Source organism: Megalobrama amblycephala, linkage group LG11 (assembly GCF_018812025.1).
Source record: "Megalobrama amblycephala isolate DHTTF-2021 linkage group LG11, ASM1881202v1, whole genome shotgun sequence".
Taxonomy (NCBI): Eukaryota; Metazoa; Chordata; class Actinopteri; order Cypriniformes; family Xenocyprididae; genus Megalobrama; species Megalobrama amblycephala.
The window spans coordinates 36677474-36695006 of NC_063054.1; the positions used below are offsets into that span (position 1 = coordinate 36677474).

The 17533-nt window shown below is 36.3% G+C and overlaps 1 protein-coding gene across 1 annotated transcript; it reads left to right on the forward strand.

Annotated features, from left to right (window-relative positions):
• Positions 1-1636: 1636 nt before the first annotated feature.
• On the forward strand, positions 1637-12128 carry tmem151ba (transmembrane protein 151Ba). Its single transcript, XM_048207794.1, has 2 exons — positions 1637-2285; positions 10656-12128. The coding sequence occupies exons 1-2, from the start codon at positions 2208-2210 to the stop codon at positions 12126-12128; spliced, it is 1551 nt and encodes a 516-aa protein (XP_048063751.1). The 5' UTR covers positions 1637-2207.
• Positions 12129-17533: the final 5405 nt, after the last annotated feature.

The window sequence follows — 17533 nt, forward strand, 5'->3', positions numbered from 1 at the left end:
ATAGTGCTTTTTACAATGCAGATTGTGTCAAAGCAGCTTTACATTGATAACTGGTACATAATTTGGCTGCACAGCAGCTCTTAAATAATAGTGTCAATGCAGGCAGATCAGAAGCACTGTTGAATAAATGTCAAGAATACTATTGAATATCAAATGTCAAGTGTCCCCAACTAAGCAAGCCAAAGGCGACAGCGGCAAGGAACCCAAACTCCATCAGGTGACATCAGGTGGCAAACAAGTGGCAAATAGGTGTTAAAATGGAGGAAAAAAAAACCTTGGGAGAAACCAGGCTTAGTCGGGGGGCCAGTCCTCCTCTGGCGGGCCAGTTCTCCTCTGGCCCGCTCCATACAGTGAATTTATAACAGCTAAGGGGCGTTGTTAGGCATGACACGGAGCGGAGTGTTATAGTGTTACAGTATTATAAATTGACTGTAAACAACGGCTTCATGGGGCTCATTGCTTTTTTAAAACAGTTACCACTCAATACAAATATTAAGGCCAAAAAATATGCATCAATGCAACTTTCATGAAGTAAAAACATTAAAAGCCTTCCTTCCGCTGGAAAAAATAGTCCCTGATCGTGAACAGCAACAGAAGTTACATTTATTACACCATTAGATGGCGGCAAAGATTGTCTTTATAAAGCGAGTCACTCAGTCGCAAAGACTTTTATATTGAAAAGTTGTTGTGAACACAACAAGACGCAAATGACAAATGCTTTGTTTAGTGCTTTTAACATTACAACTGTTAAAAGAACAAGATTGCAGCGAACATTCAAACAGATTTTTTTTATTATTATGAACATAGGATTAACCTAAAGGAAAATGCTAAATCTGAATGCAAGTAATAAACTCATTCACTCGATCTCTTTCTCACAATACTCTTCTACATAATGCAGTTAGCTTCAATGAACAAAATCAATTGACCCTTCGCCAGGAGTTTGATTGACAGACGATCTAACCAATCATAACTCCGAATCTGCCATTTTGTCCGACAAAACAGTCAGGGGAGTTAGCAGATTAAAGTAGATGGACTTAAACTTGAAAAATGGTGTGTACTAACGTCTTTCCGCGATTGAAACAACATTCCTTATGATGTTCATTCATGTTTATTTGATGCTATAAATGAACTAGTAAGAAGAGATGATCGGATCACGAGCCGCTTGAACTGAGACCCTGTCACAACAAATTAAAGAGCCACAAAACGGTATTTATTGTTTAAATTTCTTGTTTCATATCAAAAGTAACTCTGTCTTGTCTGTCGACAACGTTGTCGGTGTCCACTTTGCTCCGCGATGTATTTTTCACTGCGTGAGAACATAAGTGTGGCAAGAGATCGGCACGGCTTGTCGGACATAGCAACAGTAACTAAAGGGGGCGGGTCTTTGCGAACGTCAATTGCGAACAAACATATGTTTACGTTGCTAAGAGTGGTTGTTAAGACAGACTCTGCAACATACAAGTTCAGTGGCGCAGCGATACTTATGTAATGCGGTCAGCTGTATGTTTTCGGGAATTTTACAACGGCTTCGAACACGGCTCAACCAATCAGAATCAATGGCCGGAACTATTCGCGTTATAATTCTATATAGCTCATTATAATGCAATGATGATGAAATGGGCTAAAAAAGTACAAATAAAATGTTTTTAAAAAACAGAAACTATTAAGTTGTTAATTATTTCATTAGTAAGTCATGACACACAGCACACAAATGACTCATTTATAAATGCAATAAGAGGTATAAATATAATTCCGGGTCTCTGGAGAACTAAAACGCATTTAAGTAATGGGAAACCACATGCATGGAGTCAAGGTCACGTACGATCCTCAGCAGAGACGGCTGGGATAGATAAACAACACCTCCCTCCTCTCTCTCTCTCTCTCGCTCGCCCCCGTTACCTGGATCTGAGCTGCGCATCCGTGTGGATTCCTCTTGCGCCTCATTGTCATTCATTCCGCGTTCATGCGCATTTCCATATGATTTCTGCATCTCGCTGTGGGTCAGATTGGCTTCTTTTATTTCCAACGCACCAATCTTAAAGGAAATGCTCGCGGTCGCCTGGACAGCCAACGATCCCGCAAGTATTTTGGACACTCTAAAGTGCGCGTGTTGTGTTGTTGATCTCGTGGCCAGGATGCTGCCTCGCTAAGGATGGACTATAATGGATGATACATGGCTGTGATGCTCCAGTATCATCTTCTTCATCATGTCTCCAGCAGCTCCGGTCACTGACAGCAGTGCTGCTGATGTCCTGCACGAGCAGACGGACACGCCGCGGGAAGTGGTGAGTTCAGCAGCGGCTCGCGCGTTTCCATTGTGCGCGTTTCATCTGATGAAACCTTTGTTACAAACCACGACTGAAGAGAATAGTGTCTTTATTCTTTATGTTTCACAAAAGCCAAGATAAGCTCACGCAATACGATTAATGTTTAATTGACACAAACATGGGGGGAGTGTGTGTGTGTGTGTGTGTGTGCACGTGAGGAGATACACAAAGATTCATATCCATCTACTGTAGGCTACTGTATAGACGGCATAAACCAACTGCACAATCAAATGCAGTGGCAGACAGTAATGGAGTGAATTTTAAAGAAACAAACTCATTTATCATGGTCATATTTCACCACAAAATCAAAAGAATAAAATAAAAAAATATATTTTGCTCAAAAGATATTGCTAAAATATTTAGCATACTGTTAGCCAATATTTTATATTTAATTAAACAACTGAATTACAATATACTTAAAATATTTAAATTTGATTGCATTACATATAATATACAAGTAGATTCTACTTGTTTGTGGACATCATTTTAAAGCTGCTGCCCGTAACTTTTTTTGTGTTCAAAATTTACAAAAATGATATAATGACCACACAGTGTTCAAAACTATCTCCTTACCTTAGCCTGATTCACAACGGTAAGCTTAATGTTTTTTTTATAAGTCGGGTGGGTTTCCGCGGGAAATTCGAGTAAGTCGTTGAGCTAAGTCCAAGCTAATAAACTACATTGCAGGCGAGGAGGATCATTTATAACCTTTTCTCACAACAGCTGCAATAATTAAACGTATCATTTTGATGGCGGATTGTATGACAAATTAGTTTTAGAGATAGGTGACGCTAATACACTAAACACATTGTCACGCAATGCTGATGTTGTTAGCATTAGCAATTTGAGAAAGTATAACAAGAATGATAATTTGCACAATTTGACGTGATCCGATTCGAACATAATTTGGTTTGGTGCTGAGAGTCAGGTAGCAATGCCATTTTGTCATGGTTTGTTGATGAGAAGATTAGCCAGTTCACTAACATTTTCCCCGACATTTACCTTTTTATCGTTTCTTTGTTTCCCTCGAGAGACCGTTTTTGAGCGGGGGACTCTTTTTTTTTAGTCTTTTCCGATTTCTTTTTCACTAGGGGAGATGTTGGGAGTGGATGTTTTCAGGGCATGAAAATTTAATGTTTTGTTGTATTTTCAAATGAAAATTTGGAATTGAATTGAAATAAAGCAGAAAATTGTATGAATGTAGCTTTATTTGTTAGCTTTTTTCTAGATTAAATTAAAAAAAAAAATTGATATAAATTTAATTTATTTAGTACATTGAACTTAAATATACTGTAATAACTACAAAGCATAGGCTAATTGATATTACACGACATTTTAAGTTAAATGAACTTAAATTTTAAGTCTATATTACTTACATTTTTTAGGGCAACCAGTTTCCTTAAACGTTTTAAGTAAATTCAAGTGCAATTGAGAATTTTTATTAATTTTTTATTCTATTTATTCATGCTATCTATCTATCTATCTATCTATCTATCTATATATATATATATATATATATATATATATATTCTTTTAGTATGCTTAGTTATGAAAATAAATTATCTATTATATATAAATATATATAAAAAATCTATTATATTAGAGTATTTCATAGATTATTTATATAAATTAAATATATATATTTTTGTAAAGTGTGTTAGATTTTTTTATACTATTTTCATAATCAATTTTATTAGAGTATTTTATAGATTATTTATGTAAATTATATATATATATTCTTCTAAAGTGTGCTTGATTATGAAAATAATTCTATAAATAAACAATTCTATTTTATTAAAAAGTATTATATATATAGGCCTATATATATATATATATATATATATATATATATATATATATATATATATATATATATATATATACTGTATGTATGTATTAATTTAAATTAAAAATAAATATTTTTAAAATTTTCTACATTTTGGGATGAATATGACCTGCATGTTTCCGTGAGATTCACCCAATAACCGATAAGTTACATTTAAGTTGTTGTGATTTATCATATATTTTTATAATGACTTGGCTGAAAAAGTGGGAGTTGAATTTATTTCAGTTCCAACAGAGTATTTCACAGTAGTGCCAATAATGCTGTGTATTTCTAAAAACAGACACATAAACAGAATAGGAAGACGACACTATTAATAGAGTGAAGTTAAGAAACATGTTCACAAGGGCCTTCCTGACTGCAACTAAACCCCAGAAAGTCATCGTCTGTTATGTCATGTTATAAAATGACACTCCAGAGCACTAAAATAATCAGAATGAAATTGGGACACCTCGCTCACACATCCCAAAATACACAGGATGATCCCAGCAGAGAATCCTCACTATATCAGAGCATGTGTCTTCACTGAAAGAGCCTCGGGGTTTGAGCTGAAACCCTGTTGAAGTGCTTGAGCTTCAACTATCTTATTCAGTACAGTTAATCTCCCCCTGGAAAGTCAGAATGTTAGGAACTGTGTTTTCATCTCACGCTGTACACATCATTTGGCTGCAGAAAGATGCTGATTAATTGTTTTGATCAGTATTTCCTCAGAAGTGCTTCAGCATAAAATTCCCCTTTGAGTCAATGAAAGCTCTTCATTCAGTAATTGCTTACAAATGATGTGCATAAACACAATCAAAGAAAAGTGATTTTTATAACTAACCTGTTTACAAAATGTAATTCATATTCAAAGACAAAATTAGCTCAACTTATGAAGGTCATTCAGGCAAAATGAGGTCTCTGATGTTTAGTAACTAGTTGAACCACATGTTTAACCACAACCACACATATCGGTTAGCTGCGGATTAACCCAGCTGTGGTGTTATTTTATTTTATATGTGATGAAAATGGTTCTTTTTAATAGTTCTAGTTTTAGTTAATGATAATAACACTGGTAAGGGTGTATTTTGGTTTATTCCACCATGCAAAATAATTTAAATTTACACTTATATTATAATAAAATCTCACTGGAACGGTCTGTTTCAGATCATACCACAGCATTTAAATACACTTCAGCAATTACAGACGTTCTTATGTTGTGAAACTGTTGTTAAGTTACTCCTTGATGTTTGGTCATATAATATCAGGGGTGACTACTGAATCGTTCAATCAATCATTTTAAATCGAATTTTAAAGTGTAATGTGAAAAAGAATGAAAAGTGTTGATTACAACTTTACATATCTGCTTAGGTTGCGTCAACGATTTCTTTCTTTTTTCTTTTTTTGTTTTGTTTTGCTTTGCAGCATTGAGCATTACAACCAATCACAGACTTGTCTGTTGAGCACATGAATACAACAGCCAATCAAAGGTGTTTAAATTAGTCACCAGTGCAGAAGAATTCCCCTTCAGCACGAGTTCACTGACATTCTGCACTCAGATCTGTATATTCACGATTGCTCTCATCATAAATAGAGATCAACGGATATAGATTTTTTATAACCAATACCGATACCAATTATTTGCATTGTTTATGTGCCCGACAACCGAACCGATATTTAATGTTTTATTTTTTGTTTTTGACAATTATAACAACAGCACTGAACTGAACAAACTGTTTTATTTAACCCTCTGGTGCTCTTCGGTCATTTTTTACCAAAAAACTTTACGTTTCGTTTTATTTTTTATTTTATTTTACTTAATCGGACAAAACTTGGCAAAGGTTAAATGGTCTTGAAAAAAAATAGTCACACATGTACTCCTTGCATTTAAAAATGAGTGCATTGGAAATTAATGGGAGATGAATTTCATCTAGTGGAAGCGTTCGGTACTGCAGCCAAACAAAATCTTACTAAAAGCTAATTTTTTGAGATATCAACCTCAAATTTGCAACACAACTTGTTTAGATTTATGGCTTTGATTTTCTTGCAGTTTTAGAGTAAAACATGTTTTTGAAAATATACATTTCATATGAAAATTGAAAATAGTATTTTTGTGCATTTTTCATAATAAACATAAAATTCTGTCATTTTTTAAGTGTCATCTTTGAAAAGAGATCAAAATTAAGTCTGTGCTCTAAAGCATTCAAAATTTCTGACAGTTTAAGTTTCATTTTCAGGTCTATGAATCAATGCATGATTGTTTAGATATTCTATCATGAAGTACAGAACGCTAAAGACGTAATCAAAATTGTGCAATTATTGTCTCAGGAACACATTGACATAAAAAAACTCTCTTTATGAGTCTGTTGGCTACTATATCTATAAATAAAGCCTTTAGATGCAAAAACCTTCAACCCTCATCAGAATGTCCTCATACAACCTCAAGTTCATTGGTCCCTCAGACTCTCCAGGTTATTGATCTAATTTCTGACATATTCAAAAGAATGTGAGGAAACTCAAAAAATGAATTGCATTTTATATTCATGGCTGAGAAATACTTCATAAGGGCTACTTGTCATAAGTGCTCTCGTTCCCGCTGAGAGCTCCAGCAGCGAGGGGCTCCAGGGGCCGTGGTAAAAGGTAGAGCGGATAATTATGGAAGAACATCATCAATTATTTAATGCCATCTGCCATGTTAAGGGCATAAGACAAGCATGCAATCACATACTCAAGAAACAGCACAATAAAGACATAAGAAGTTTGTTTAGCATAGTCAAGTTGTTCTCCTCTAAGGCTTGTAAAAGATTCAAACTTAAAGGCTGTTTATATGTTTTTCAAGCCCATATTTAAAGTTTAAAATAAAAAAATTGCTTCATTACTTCATTACACTTTCTTTGAACAACATCCTTGCTTTCCAAATAATTCAAACTGCATCTAGCTTAATTCAAACTGAATTGGAATTTAAAAAGAATTCTGAATTGAACTCAACCCTGGTTGCTAGGGTGTTGCTAGGTGGTTACTTACTGCCAAAAGAGTCCAAATCTGTATGATAATGTTGTAGGTAGGTTGTAGGTTCACCAAGTTAGAGAGGGTGAGATTGGAAACACAGGTGATGAAATCAATTTGACTGTTTACTGATGCCACTGAAGTTGGTTTTCTACAATTAAACAACTAAAAACAAGCAGAAAGTGTTTGAAATCAACATATCAGGCGGTATACACAAATACAAGTTACAAATGAGTCTACACGTCTATGATACAAAAAGGGTAACAAATACATACATTTATGCATTTGGCAGATGCTTTAATTCAAAGCAACTTACATTCATGATATACGTTTTCATCAAACATCACAGCAATAATGATCCAGTCATACTCTTAAGTATTTGCCTACTTAAAGGGATAGTTCACCCAAAAGTGAAAATTACACCATGATTTACTCATCCTCAAGCCATGCTAGGTGTATATGACTATCTTCTTCCGGACGAACACAATCGGAGATATATTTAAAAATATCCTGGCTCTTCCAAGCTTTATAATGGCAGTGAATGGGGGCGAGATTTTGAAGCCCAAAAAATGCATCCTTAATAGAGGCTTTCTGAAGCAAACCAATGGGGTTTTGTAAGAAAAATATCCATATTTAAAACTTTATTAACTAGCTTTCGGCAGACGGCCGTACGCTTCAATTTGCGGTGGAAGAGAAACCCCTGATCCGACGCATGACGAGAAATTATAAAGAGAAATGTCGGAGGATTTCAATATAAGAGAAGAGGAGCTTGAGTTTGTTGCACAGCCATATTTGTTTGAACCGCGAGAGACGTCTTAGCTTACGATACTCCTACATCGCGTGAGGGGGTTACTCTTTTGGCGCAAGTCGACTTGCTCAGTATGTGTACGGTCGTCTACCAGAAGCTAGTTATTTTAGTTATAATATGGATTTTTCTTACAAAAACGTATCGCTTCACTTCAGAAGGCCTTTATTAACTGCCTGGAACCATATGGATTACTTTTATGATGGATGGATGGATGCATTTTTTTTTGGCTTCAAAATCTCACCCCCTATTCACTGCCATTATAAAGCTTGGAAGAGCCAGGATACATTTGAATGTAACTCTGATTGTGTTTGTCTGAAAGAACATAGTCATATACACCTAGGATGGCTTAAGGGTGAGTAAACCATAGGATAATTTTCATTTTTGGGTGAACTATCCCTTTAAATCCAAACAGCAACTTTTTTTTTGGTCGGGTTGTACACAATGCTTTATTAAAAATAAAGGTTCCAAAAGGCGGTTTTCGTATGATGCCATAGAAGAACCATTTTGGTTCCTCAAAGAATCTTTCAGTGAGCAGTTCTTAAAAGAACCATGCTGCATCCCAATTCGCATACTATCCACCCTAAATAGTATTCGAAATTAGAATTAGTGTGTCCCAAAAGGTAGTATTTTGAAATGAGTATTCCAAAGAGACTCGGATGGTCTATTTTTTCCGGTTACAATCCGAAGTGCAGATCCGTGCACACTCTAACGGCTAATATTGGCCATAACACATTGCGCTGTGGACAAGGATTCGATCAGAACTACAAATATGAATAAAGTGTTAAAAAACTACAAACATGGCGGATGTGCGAGACCAACAGCGGTTAAGATAAGTGATTGAGTGATTAATAATCAGTAGATAACCTGATGAAAAGATATTTATTAAATGTTATCCACATAATATTTCATCTGCAACAGCACTGTGAACTTTTATAACGATGCGTTTAGTCATTAACTTTTAAATGCATCATTATATAATCATAAGGAGAGTTCTCCACATGAAAGACCCATGAATGGCAGATCAACATGCGACTACACTTCTCTCAGAAACGGCAGGAAATTCAATTTAATTGTATGTGAAGGATTTTAACTGTGACAAGATGATTGACAGGACAGTTTAAACGGTTATTACAGGTTGTGTAACTAAGTGACAGAACGTCCTTTAAAGGGATAGTTCACCCAAAAATGAAAATGTGATGTTTATCTGCTTACCCCCAGAGCATCCATGATGTAGGTGACTTTGTTTCTTCAGTAGAACACAAATGATGATTTTTAACTCAAACCGTCGTATAATGCATGTCAATGGGAACTCTGTCTATAAGAGTCAAAAAAACAGCACAGACAAATCCAAATGAAACCCTGCGGCTCGTGACGACACACTGATGTCCTCATCAAGGACATCAACCGGATGCTCAAGGCAGTTGGACATAGTGGTGTATTAGAGGTAAAAAATGATATAAATACTGTTCGGTTTCTCACACAAACCAATCGTTTCTTGTCTTAGGCCATCAATGTGTCGTCACGAGCCGCAGGGTTTAATTTGGATTTGTCTGTGCATGTTTTTTTTTTACTCTTATAAATGGAGTTCCCATTGACATGCATTATACGACTGACAGACGGCAACAGTTGGAGTTAAAAATCATCATTTGTGTTCTACTGAAGAAGTCACCTACATCTTGGATGCCCTTAGCCTGACTACGTCAGACTTCCTACTTCCGCTCAATTTCATTTCGCTTCTGTACTCAGTCTGATACAGCGTCATAGCTTTGTGTTTGCCACCGGTCTGGAAACAGCCGGGCCAATCAACGAACAGAGGGCGGGCTGAGAGCCGTGACGTAGATGCTAAGCGCCGAGTTTTACATTGTAGGTTAGAGAAATCGAAAACCGAAACGACCGCGGAAATGGGAAACGAGACACGGGATGCAAACTTCGGGATGCATTAACTTCGCATAATCTGCAAAAGTCGTTTACAGCCATGTTCACTCCGGTATTTCGCTCACATCATCATGTGTTTACAACAGGTTTACAGTGGAAGTTCAATCATAGATTTGAGTTAGATGCATGATGTCTGTGCTTCGATGCGGCTGTACAGGCGGATAACATACGTCATAACTAAACGTATCTGATTGGCTTACGGGTAACCAATGATTTTAAACTTCAGACAAGCGTCCCCTAGTGAGAGAGAAAACACTTCTCTATTATGCCATTCCAGACTCTGTCTACGAAGCAAAGTGAAGTAGCAGAGTCTGGTATTACCAGGCTAGGATGCCCTGGGGGTAAGCAAATAAACATCAAATTTTATTTTTGGGTGAACTATCCCTTTAAAGATGCAATTATGATGAAGTAGTATGTCCCAAAGCTTGCATACTCTTCTGCTACACACTCAAAAGTATGTACTTTTTCTTCACAAAAACAGTGCATACTTTTAGGGCATAGTATAAGTAGGCGAATCGAGATGCAGCAACATTATCTAAATAACCTTTTTTCCACTTTAATGAACCTTTTGTGGAATGGAACGGTTCCATGGATGTTAAATGGAACCATCAATACCAATAAAGAACCTTTATTTTTAAGAGTGTACACCACATTTATTTTAGTGTATAAGACATGTTTTCCTATAGAAAAAAGTGCCACTGATCTATTTAGCACAGAACGTTATTTCACCTCTTTTTTATCATTTATATCTTTACAGCAACGACCCTCGAAGCAGTCCCTGAGCAAGTCTCTGTGTCGCGACTCGCACTGGAAATGCCTCCTTCTGTCACTGCTAATGTACTGCTGCGTGATCGCAATGACCTGGTGCCAGGTCACGAAGGTCACGCGCCTCTCCTTCGACAGCGCCTTCAAGGGCAAGTCTATGATGTACCACGACAGTCCCTGTTCCAACGGCTACATCTACATCCCAGTGGCCTTTCTCGTCATGCTCTACGTGGTTTACCTAGTGGAGTGTTGGCATTGTTACTCGCGCAATGAACTTCAATCTAAAGTAGACCTGGAGAGCATCGCAGAGCGCGTGCGTCGCATGCAGCAAGCCACGCCGTGCATCTGGTGGAAGGCCATTAGTTATCACTACGTACGTCGGACGAGGCAAGTGACTCGCTACCGAAACGGGGATGCCTACACGACCACGCAGGTTTACCACGAGCGCGTGAACACGCACGTCGCGGAGGCCGAGTTCGATTACGGGAACTGCGGGGTGAAGGACATTTCCAAGCACCTCACAGGCCTGGAGAGCTTTCCAGTGACCAAGTTGCGCTTCACCAAGTGCTTTAGTTTCGCTAATGTCGAGTCCGAGAACTCCTACCTGACGCAAAGAGCGCGGTTCTTCACAGAGAACGAAGGTCTGGACGATTATATGGAAGCGCGTGAAGGAATGCATCTCAAAAACGTCGAATTTAAGGAATACATGCTTGCGTACGCAGATCCGGATCGCTTGCCTTGGTATGCGTCGCAGTGTAGCTTCTGGTTGGCGGCGGTGCTGACTTTATCGTGGCCGTTGCGGGTCCTGACGGAGTATCGCACGGCGTACCTTCATTATCATGTGGAGAAGCTTTTTGGGTTCGACTACGTCGCCGTTACGCCGTTGGACGAGAGGCCGTTTTGCCACCACATCCCGCGGGTAAACACCATCGACAGCACAGAGCTTGAGTGGCACATTCGCTCCAACCAACAGCTTGTTCCCAGTTACTCCGAGGCCGTGCTAATGGATCTGGCACAGCAGTCCAGCTGCAACACATTCTCGCCTCGTGGGATCGGCGCGGCTGGCGGAAATGGCTTCGGCGGATACCGGCAGAACTGCGAACGCTGCCACCGCTCCATCAGCAGCTCGTCGATTTTCTCGCGAAGCGCGCTGAGCATCTGCAACAGCAGCAGCCCGCGTTTACCCTTCAGCAGCAGCCGATTCTCGCTGGGCCGTCTGTACGGCTCGCGACGCAGCTGTCTTTGGCGAAGTCACAGTAGTAGCCTAAACGATCCCAGTTGCCCGACGGAAAGCACACGATGTCTGGCCGGACAGTCCGCGAATGAGGAGAGCCCACCTTCTCCACCAGCCTATCAGGACGCGCTGTATTTTCCCGTACTTATTATACACCGCAACGAGGGCTGCCTCAGTCATGACCGCCATTCACTGCACCGTAACGGATCCTGTGTGGAGACTTCGTTATAGTGCTTGGAAAAGGACGAAAACGCAAACTTGTGTCAATACATTTATTTGTAAACTGATTTGTGGAACAGGCTGGTACATAAATGTTTCTTTCAGTGGCTATGCCAAATACTTTTCCTCCTAAATGTACAATAACACAAATGTACAATAACATTGAGAGATCGTTCACATTAAAAATACATTAAAAAAGTAGACAGGGTTTCATTTGAGTTCATGTTGACTTTAAATGAAAATCGCAAATGGAAATTTCGATATTAAATAGAAAACAGTTCCCATTTATTACCTTTTTTCTGCTTTGGTGATTCAAAAATGTTTGTTTCAGTAGTTATGCCAAAAAAATTACTTTCCCCCCTATGATAGCACAGAAACTACTTTAACAAACACTGAATGGGCCTAATTACATTTCTTCATAACAAATGCAGTCTGACTTTTATTAGGATATTAAAGGAATAGTTCACCCAAAAATGTAAATTATCTCATATTTTTCATCGGGTCAGAAGTTACCCTTCCGCCGGAAGGTAGTGATTATAGTTTATTAAGTTTTAAATATGGATATTTTTCATGCAAAAACCCATTGCTTAGCTTCAGAAAGCATTTTTTAAACCAAAGTCCCTTTAAGACAAGTAATTTCACTTGTGCATCTCTTTGAATGGGGAAACATCAAATTCTCCAAAGCTGTTCGCCAAGCTTTTGATTAAATTTCATATTTAAAATCACCAGTGAAATCTAATAACAACTGCCTCATAAATTGTGTTTCTAAACGCTTGAATCATGGCAAAAAACTGCATTTTTCAGGCTGGATCAAGCTAATGCGTATGCGCAGACCTAAGTGTGTGTCTCTATAGAAAGCGGAGCTTCTAACAGTTGCTTTACCAATCAGCGATTGGCTCTTATTTAGAAGGCGGGACTTATTCCGCACGTTCTCCCATTCATAATAATACGAGTGCACCATCTTTCTATATATAAAGTCTTTGTTTGGACTCGTATAGATTACTTTTATGATGGATGGATGCACTTTTTGGAGCTTCAAAAACTCGGCGCTGTTCACTGCCATTATAAAGCTTGGAAGAGCCAGGATATTGTTTAATATTATTCCAAATGTGTTTGACTAAAAGAAGAAAGTCATATACACCAGGGATGGCTTGAGGCTGGGATAATTTTCATTTCTGGATGAACTTTCCCTTTAACACACTTATTCAGCTTCTTAAACATCTACCAAACTACTTCTCACGTTGCATTTGAAGTCGACATGAAATGACATTCATAACCCATTTAGAACATATTTTTAAGTACAACAACAAGAGAAAAAAATTCGTAATGTAAAATGATCATTGTAAAAACTTGATCAGACCATGAAATGGATGTTAAGTGTTGAAAAATAAGAAAAAATCCAAACGCCACCCAGAAAAAAAAAAAAACGAAAAAAAAATTATTTGCAATAACATGCATTGACATTAAGAAAGTAAACAGGGTGCATTTGAGTTCATGTTGATTTTAAATGAAAATTGCAAATTTCAAATGGAAATGTTCTATATTGAATAGAAAATAGCACCACAATGAATCACATTTATTAAAATAAGAAAGGATGATACAGAACAGTCAAACTATTCATAAACACTTTTTTTCCTGATCTATTTATGGCAACAGTGTCGGTGCTGTTAATAATTGAATGCATTCAGCCTAAAGGACACGAGAACCTCAAACAATAAAGATTATCTTATACATGTAAGATATTATTTAATATTTGAAGGTAGGATCAAGAAAAGCATTAAATTTTTTTCTTTTTCAAATTTTCTGCAACTACCTCTTCTTTTTTATATGGAATGTAAGTGCCTCAGACTGTATTATTTTAGTGCTTATGTTTAATTATTTAAAAGCTTATAGGTGTTGACATTGCACTTATACATTTCTCAAGTTACTGTAAAAAGAAAAAAATGTCAATCATTTTGAACAGTAAGATCAGTTCCTCAGAAAAGCAGATCTAAAAATAAGACAGTAAAAATAAGCCCCAATGATGTTCAAAATGGATCTTAAAATTAGAAATATTAATATAGATGTTCCCGTTCTGTCAAATCCAGAAACTACCACTATAAACTGCAATGTGGAGGGCAGATATTTGCTGCTGTGTGTTTGTTGGAAACGGTCTTCACTTACATCAACACCAAAACTGATACTTAGTTTTCAGAGAATCAGAACTCATTTGTATATGCAGATTGTCAAAATAATCTATAAAAGCTCAACCTGACTGCATAATATATGACAGTACAGTGAACCTCTGCATGACCTCTGACCTTCGACCTCAGAACATCCTGTAAATATCAGCGTGGACAGAAGGTGACAGACAGTGAAGCACAGAAACAGGCTCAAGTGCACAATCTTTATGTTTCCAAATCACTTCATCCTGTAGTTTAAAACATCCCAGGATAAGAATCATTGCTAAAAGCTGTTTAAAATTCACAAAGATTTACCATTTGTTTCTCATTTTAACTTTTTTAAAATCAATTTTCAATAATTTATTCTAATTGGGGATTTTCAATTATGATATTCAATTACGTCTGGGTCATATTTCACCCAAAATCAAAAGGAAAAAAAAAAGGAAATAATATTTTGCATAATGAAAAATTAGGCATATTTCCCTTTTAAATGGTGATATATTTGTGAAATAATCACAAACACATAAAAATCTGAATGCTAGGATACATTTTCTTTATGCAAAATAAATTAAAACAATTTCTTATTTTATTCTTTTCATTTTAGGGCAAAAAAAAAAGGATGCAGACATACACTACAGGTCAAAAGATTGGAATAATTAAGATTTGTTAATGGTTTTTAAATAAGTTTTTCATGCTCACCAAAGCTGCATTTATTTGATTAAAAATACAGTAAAACAGTAATATTGTGAAATATTTTTACAATTTAAAATAACAGTTTTCTATGCGAATATATTGTAAAGTGTAATTTATTCCTGTGATCAAAGCTGAATTTTCAGCATCATTACTCCAGTCTTCAGTGTCACATGATCCTTCACAAATCATTCGAATATGATGATTTGCTTCTTAATCATTATCAATTATTATTGGTGCTCAACTATTAATATTTTTACTGTTATCAATGTTGAAAACAGTTTTTTCTGCTTTAAAGTTTTTGTGGAAATCATGATACACTTTTTCAGGACTCTTTGATGAACAGAAAATTCAGGTCAATTCTTAAATTAAATTTTCTATTGAATTTCAACTGAATTCAATTCTTTAATTTAAGACATAATAAATGTCTCTGCATTCACTTCGAATCAATTTAATGCATCCTTGCTGAAAAGTATTACCCTATTATTATTTATTTTTTAATCTTAACTTATGAATAATGCGAATGATGCTTAAAATTCAGCTTTGATCACAGAAATAAATTACACTTTACTATATATTCACAGAGAAAATAGTTCTTTCAAGTTGTAATAATATTTCACAGTATTACCATTTTTATTGTACTTTAAATAAAATGCAGCCTTGGTGAGCAGAAGAGTCTTCTTTTTCAAAAACATTAAAAAAAAAATCGTAATTATTACAAACTTTTGACGAGTATTGTATTTATTGACATAATTCATCCTATTATGTACAGTAGAGGACCAAGAGTTTCCTTGTAACTTTGGAAAGAATATCTGTTTTATGTCTTGTTATATTATAATAGGAATCATTTTGTAAAACAAAACTTTAATGTGCACAGAAAATGTCACAATTTTGAAGGCAATTGTTTATTTGACCGTTACACGTGTGCATACAGTAAACCTCAATATGACTGCTGATGTGCTGAATAACCAGATATTGTGTGTGTGTCAATAATCACATCAGATGTACAGTATCACAATGAAAAGGATGCTAAAACTAATTCTAAATGTCAGAAAGTGATTCATTTTTCCTGAATGTTTCATGACAGGTGGACAGTCTATCCATAAAATATCCCACTGACCAAATGATACTTTATAAGCATGGATGATTATTGTAGTTCCTGCAGTTCTGATGCCATGGATGATGTTTTTTATGCTGCTAAAGGACATTTCAGTGGAAATATTGCTTACACAATAATCAGTGTCTGTAAACACTATGTTGCCTATGAAATTTGTGGCAATTTTATAATTTCAGGTTAGATGCCAAATATGTGTGTACAAACTGAATAAAACTCCTGTTCTTAATATGCACCAGTGCGCATTATCTTTCATCAAAAAATGTAATAACTTTCTCTGCCTCCAACTGAAACCAATTTCCTTTCTGACTACTGTCACCTGGTCTGTGTGGACTAGTAACAAATGTTAACCAATTAGCTATTTAGGCATTCATTCAGGTCTGGCTCTAAGTACTGATCAAAAGATTTTTTTTATGTTTTTGAAAGCTCAACAAGGCTGCATTTATTTGATCAAAAATATAGTAAAAATTGTGAAATATTATTCCAATTTAAAATAACTCTTTTCTACGTGAATATGTGTTAAAATATAATTTATTTCTGTGATCAAAGCTGAATTTTCAGCATCATTACTCCAGTCTTCAGTGTCACATGATCCTTCAGAAATCATTCTAATATGATGATTTGCTGCTCAAGAAACATTTCTGATTATTATCAATGTTGAAAACAGTCATATTTTTGTGGAAACCGACGACATTATAAATGTAGAGCATTATAAATGTCACGTTTGATCAATTTAATGCATCCTTGCTGAATAAAAGTATTAAAAAAATCTTATGGACCCCAAACTTTTTAACAAGTTTGCACTCACTTTTCATGATCTGATTGGATCCCAATGGAAAAAATCATTTTGGGACCCCTTTTTTACTTGCTCACATTAATGTTTAAAGCGGTGCATGATGTCAGACTCTCACTGTGTAAATAAAAAACACTGTCTTTAAAATACAACTAACTGCGATGATGCGATGGTCTGCATTTCTAAACTGATGACGCCTTCAGTGACCTTTGCCACTTTATAACGGCCTGCTAATAATGAGCTACTTTTCCCCGTGGGAGTCATATTGCTGTCTGTATGCCAAACATGCTGCTCTTAAAGCATTACTTCACTCCAGAATGAAAATTTCCTGATAAATTGACTCACCCCCATGTCATCCAAGATGTTCATGTCTTTCTTTCTTCAGTCGAAAAGAAATTAAGGTGTCTGATGAAAACATTCCAGGATTTTTCTCCATATAGTGGACTTCACTGGGGTTCAACGGGTTCAAATGTCAGTTTCAGTGCAGCTTCAAAGAGCTCTACATGATCCCAGACGAGGAATAACAGTCTTATCTAGAGAAACCATCGCTCATTTACTAAAAAAAACTAAAAATTATATACTTTTTAACCACAAATGGTGCACTGAAACTGACATTTGAACCTTCAACCCCGTTGAACCCCAGTGAAGTCCACTATAT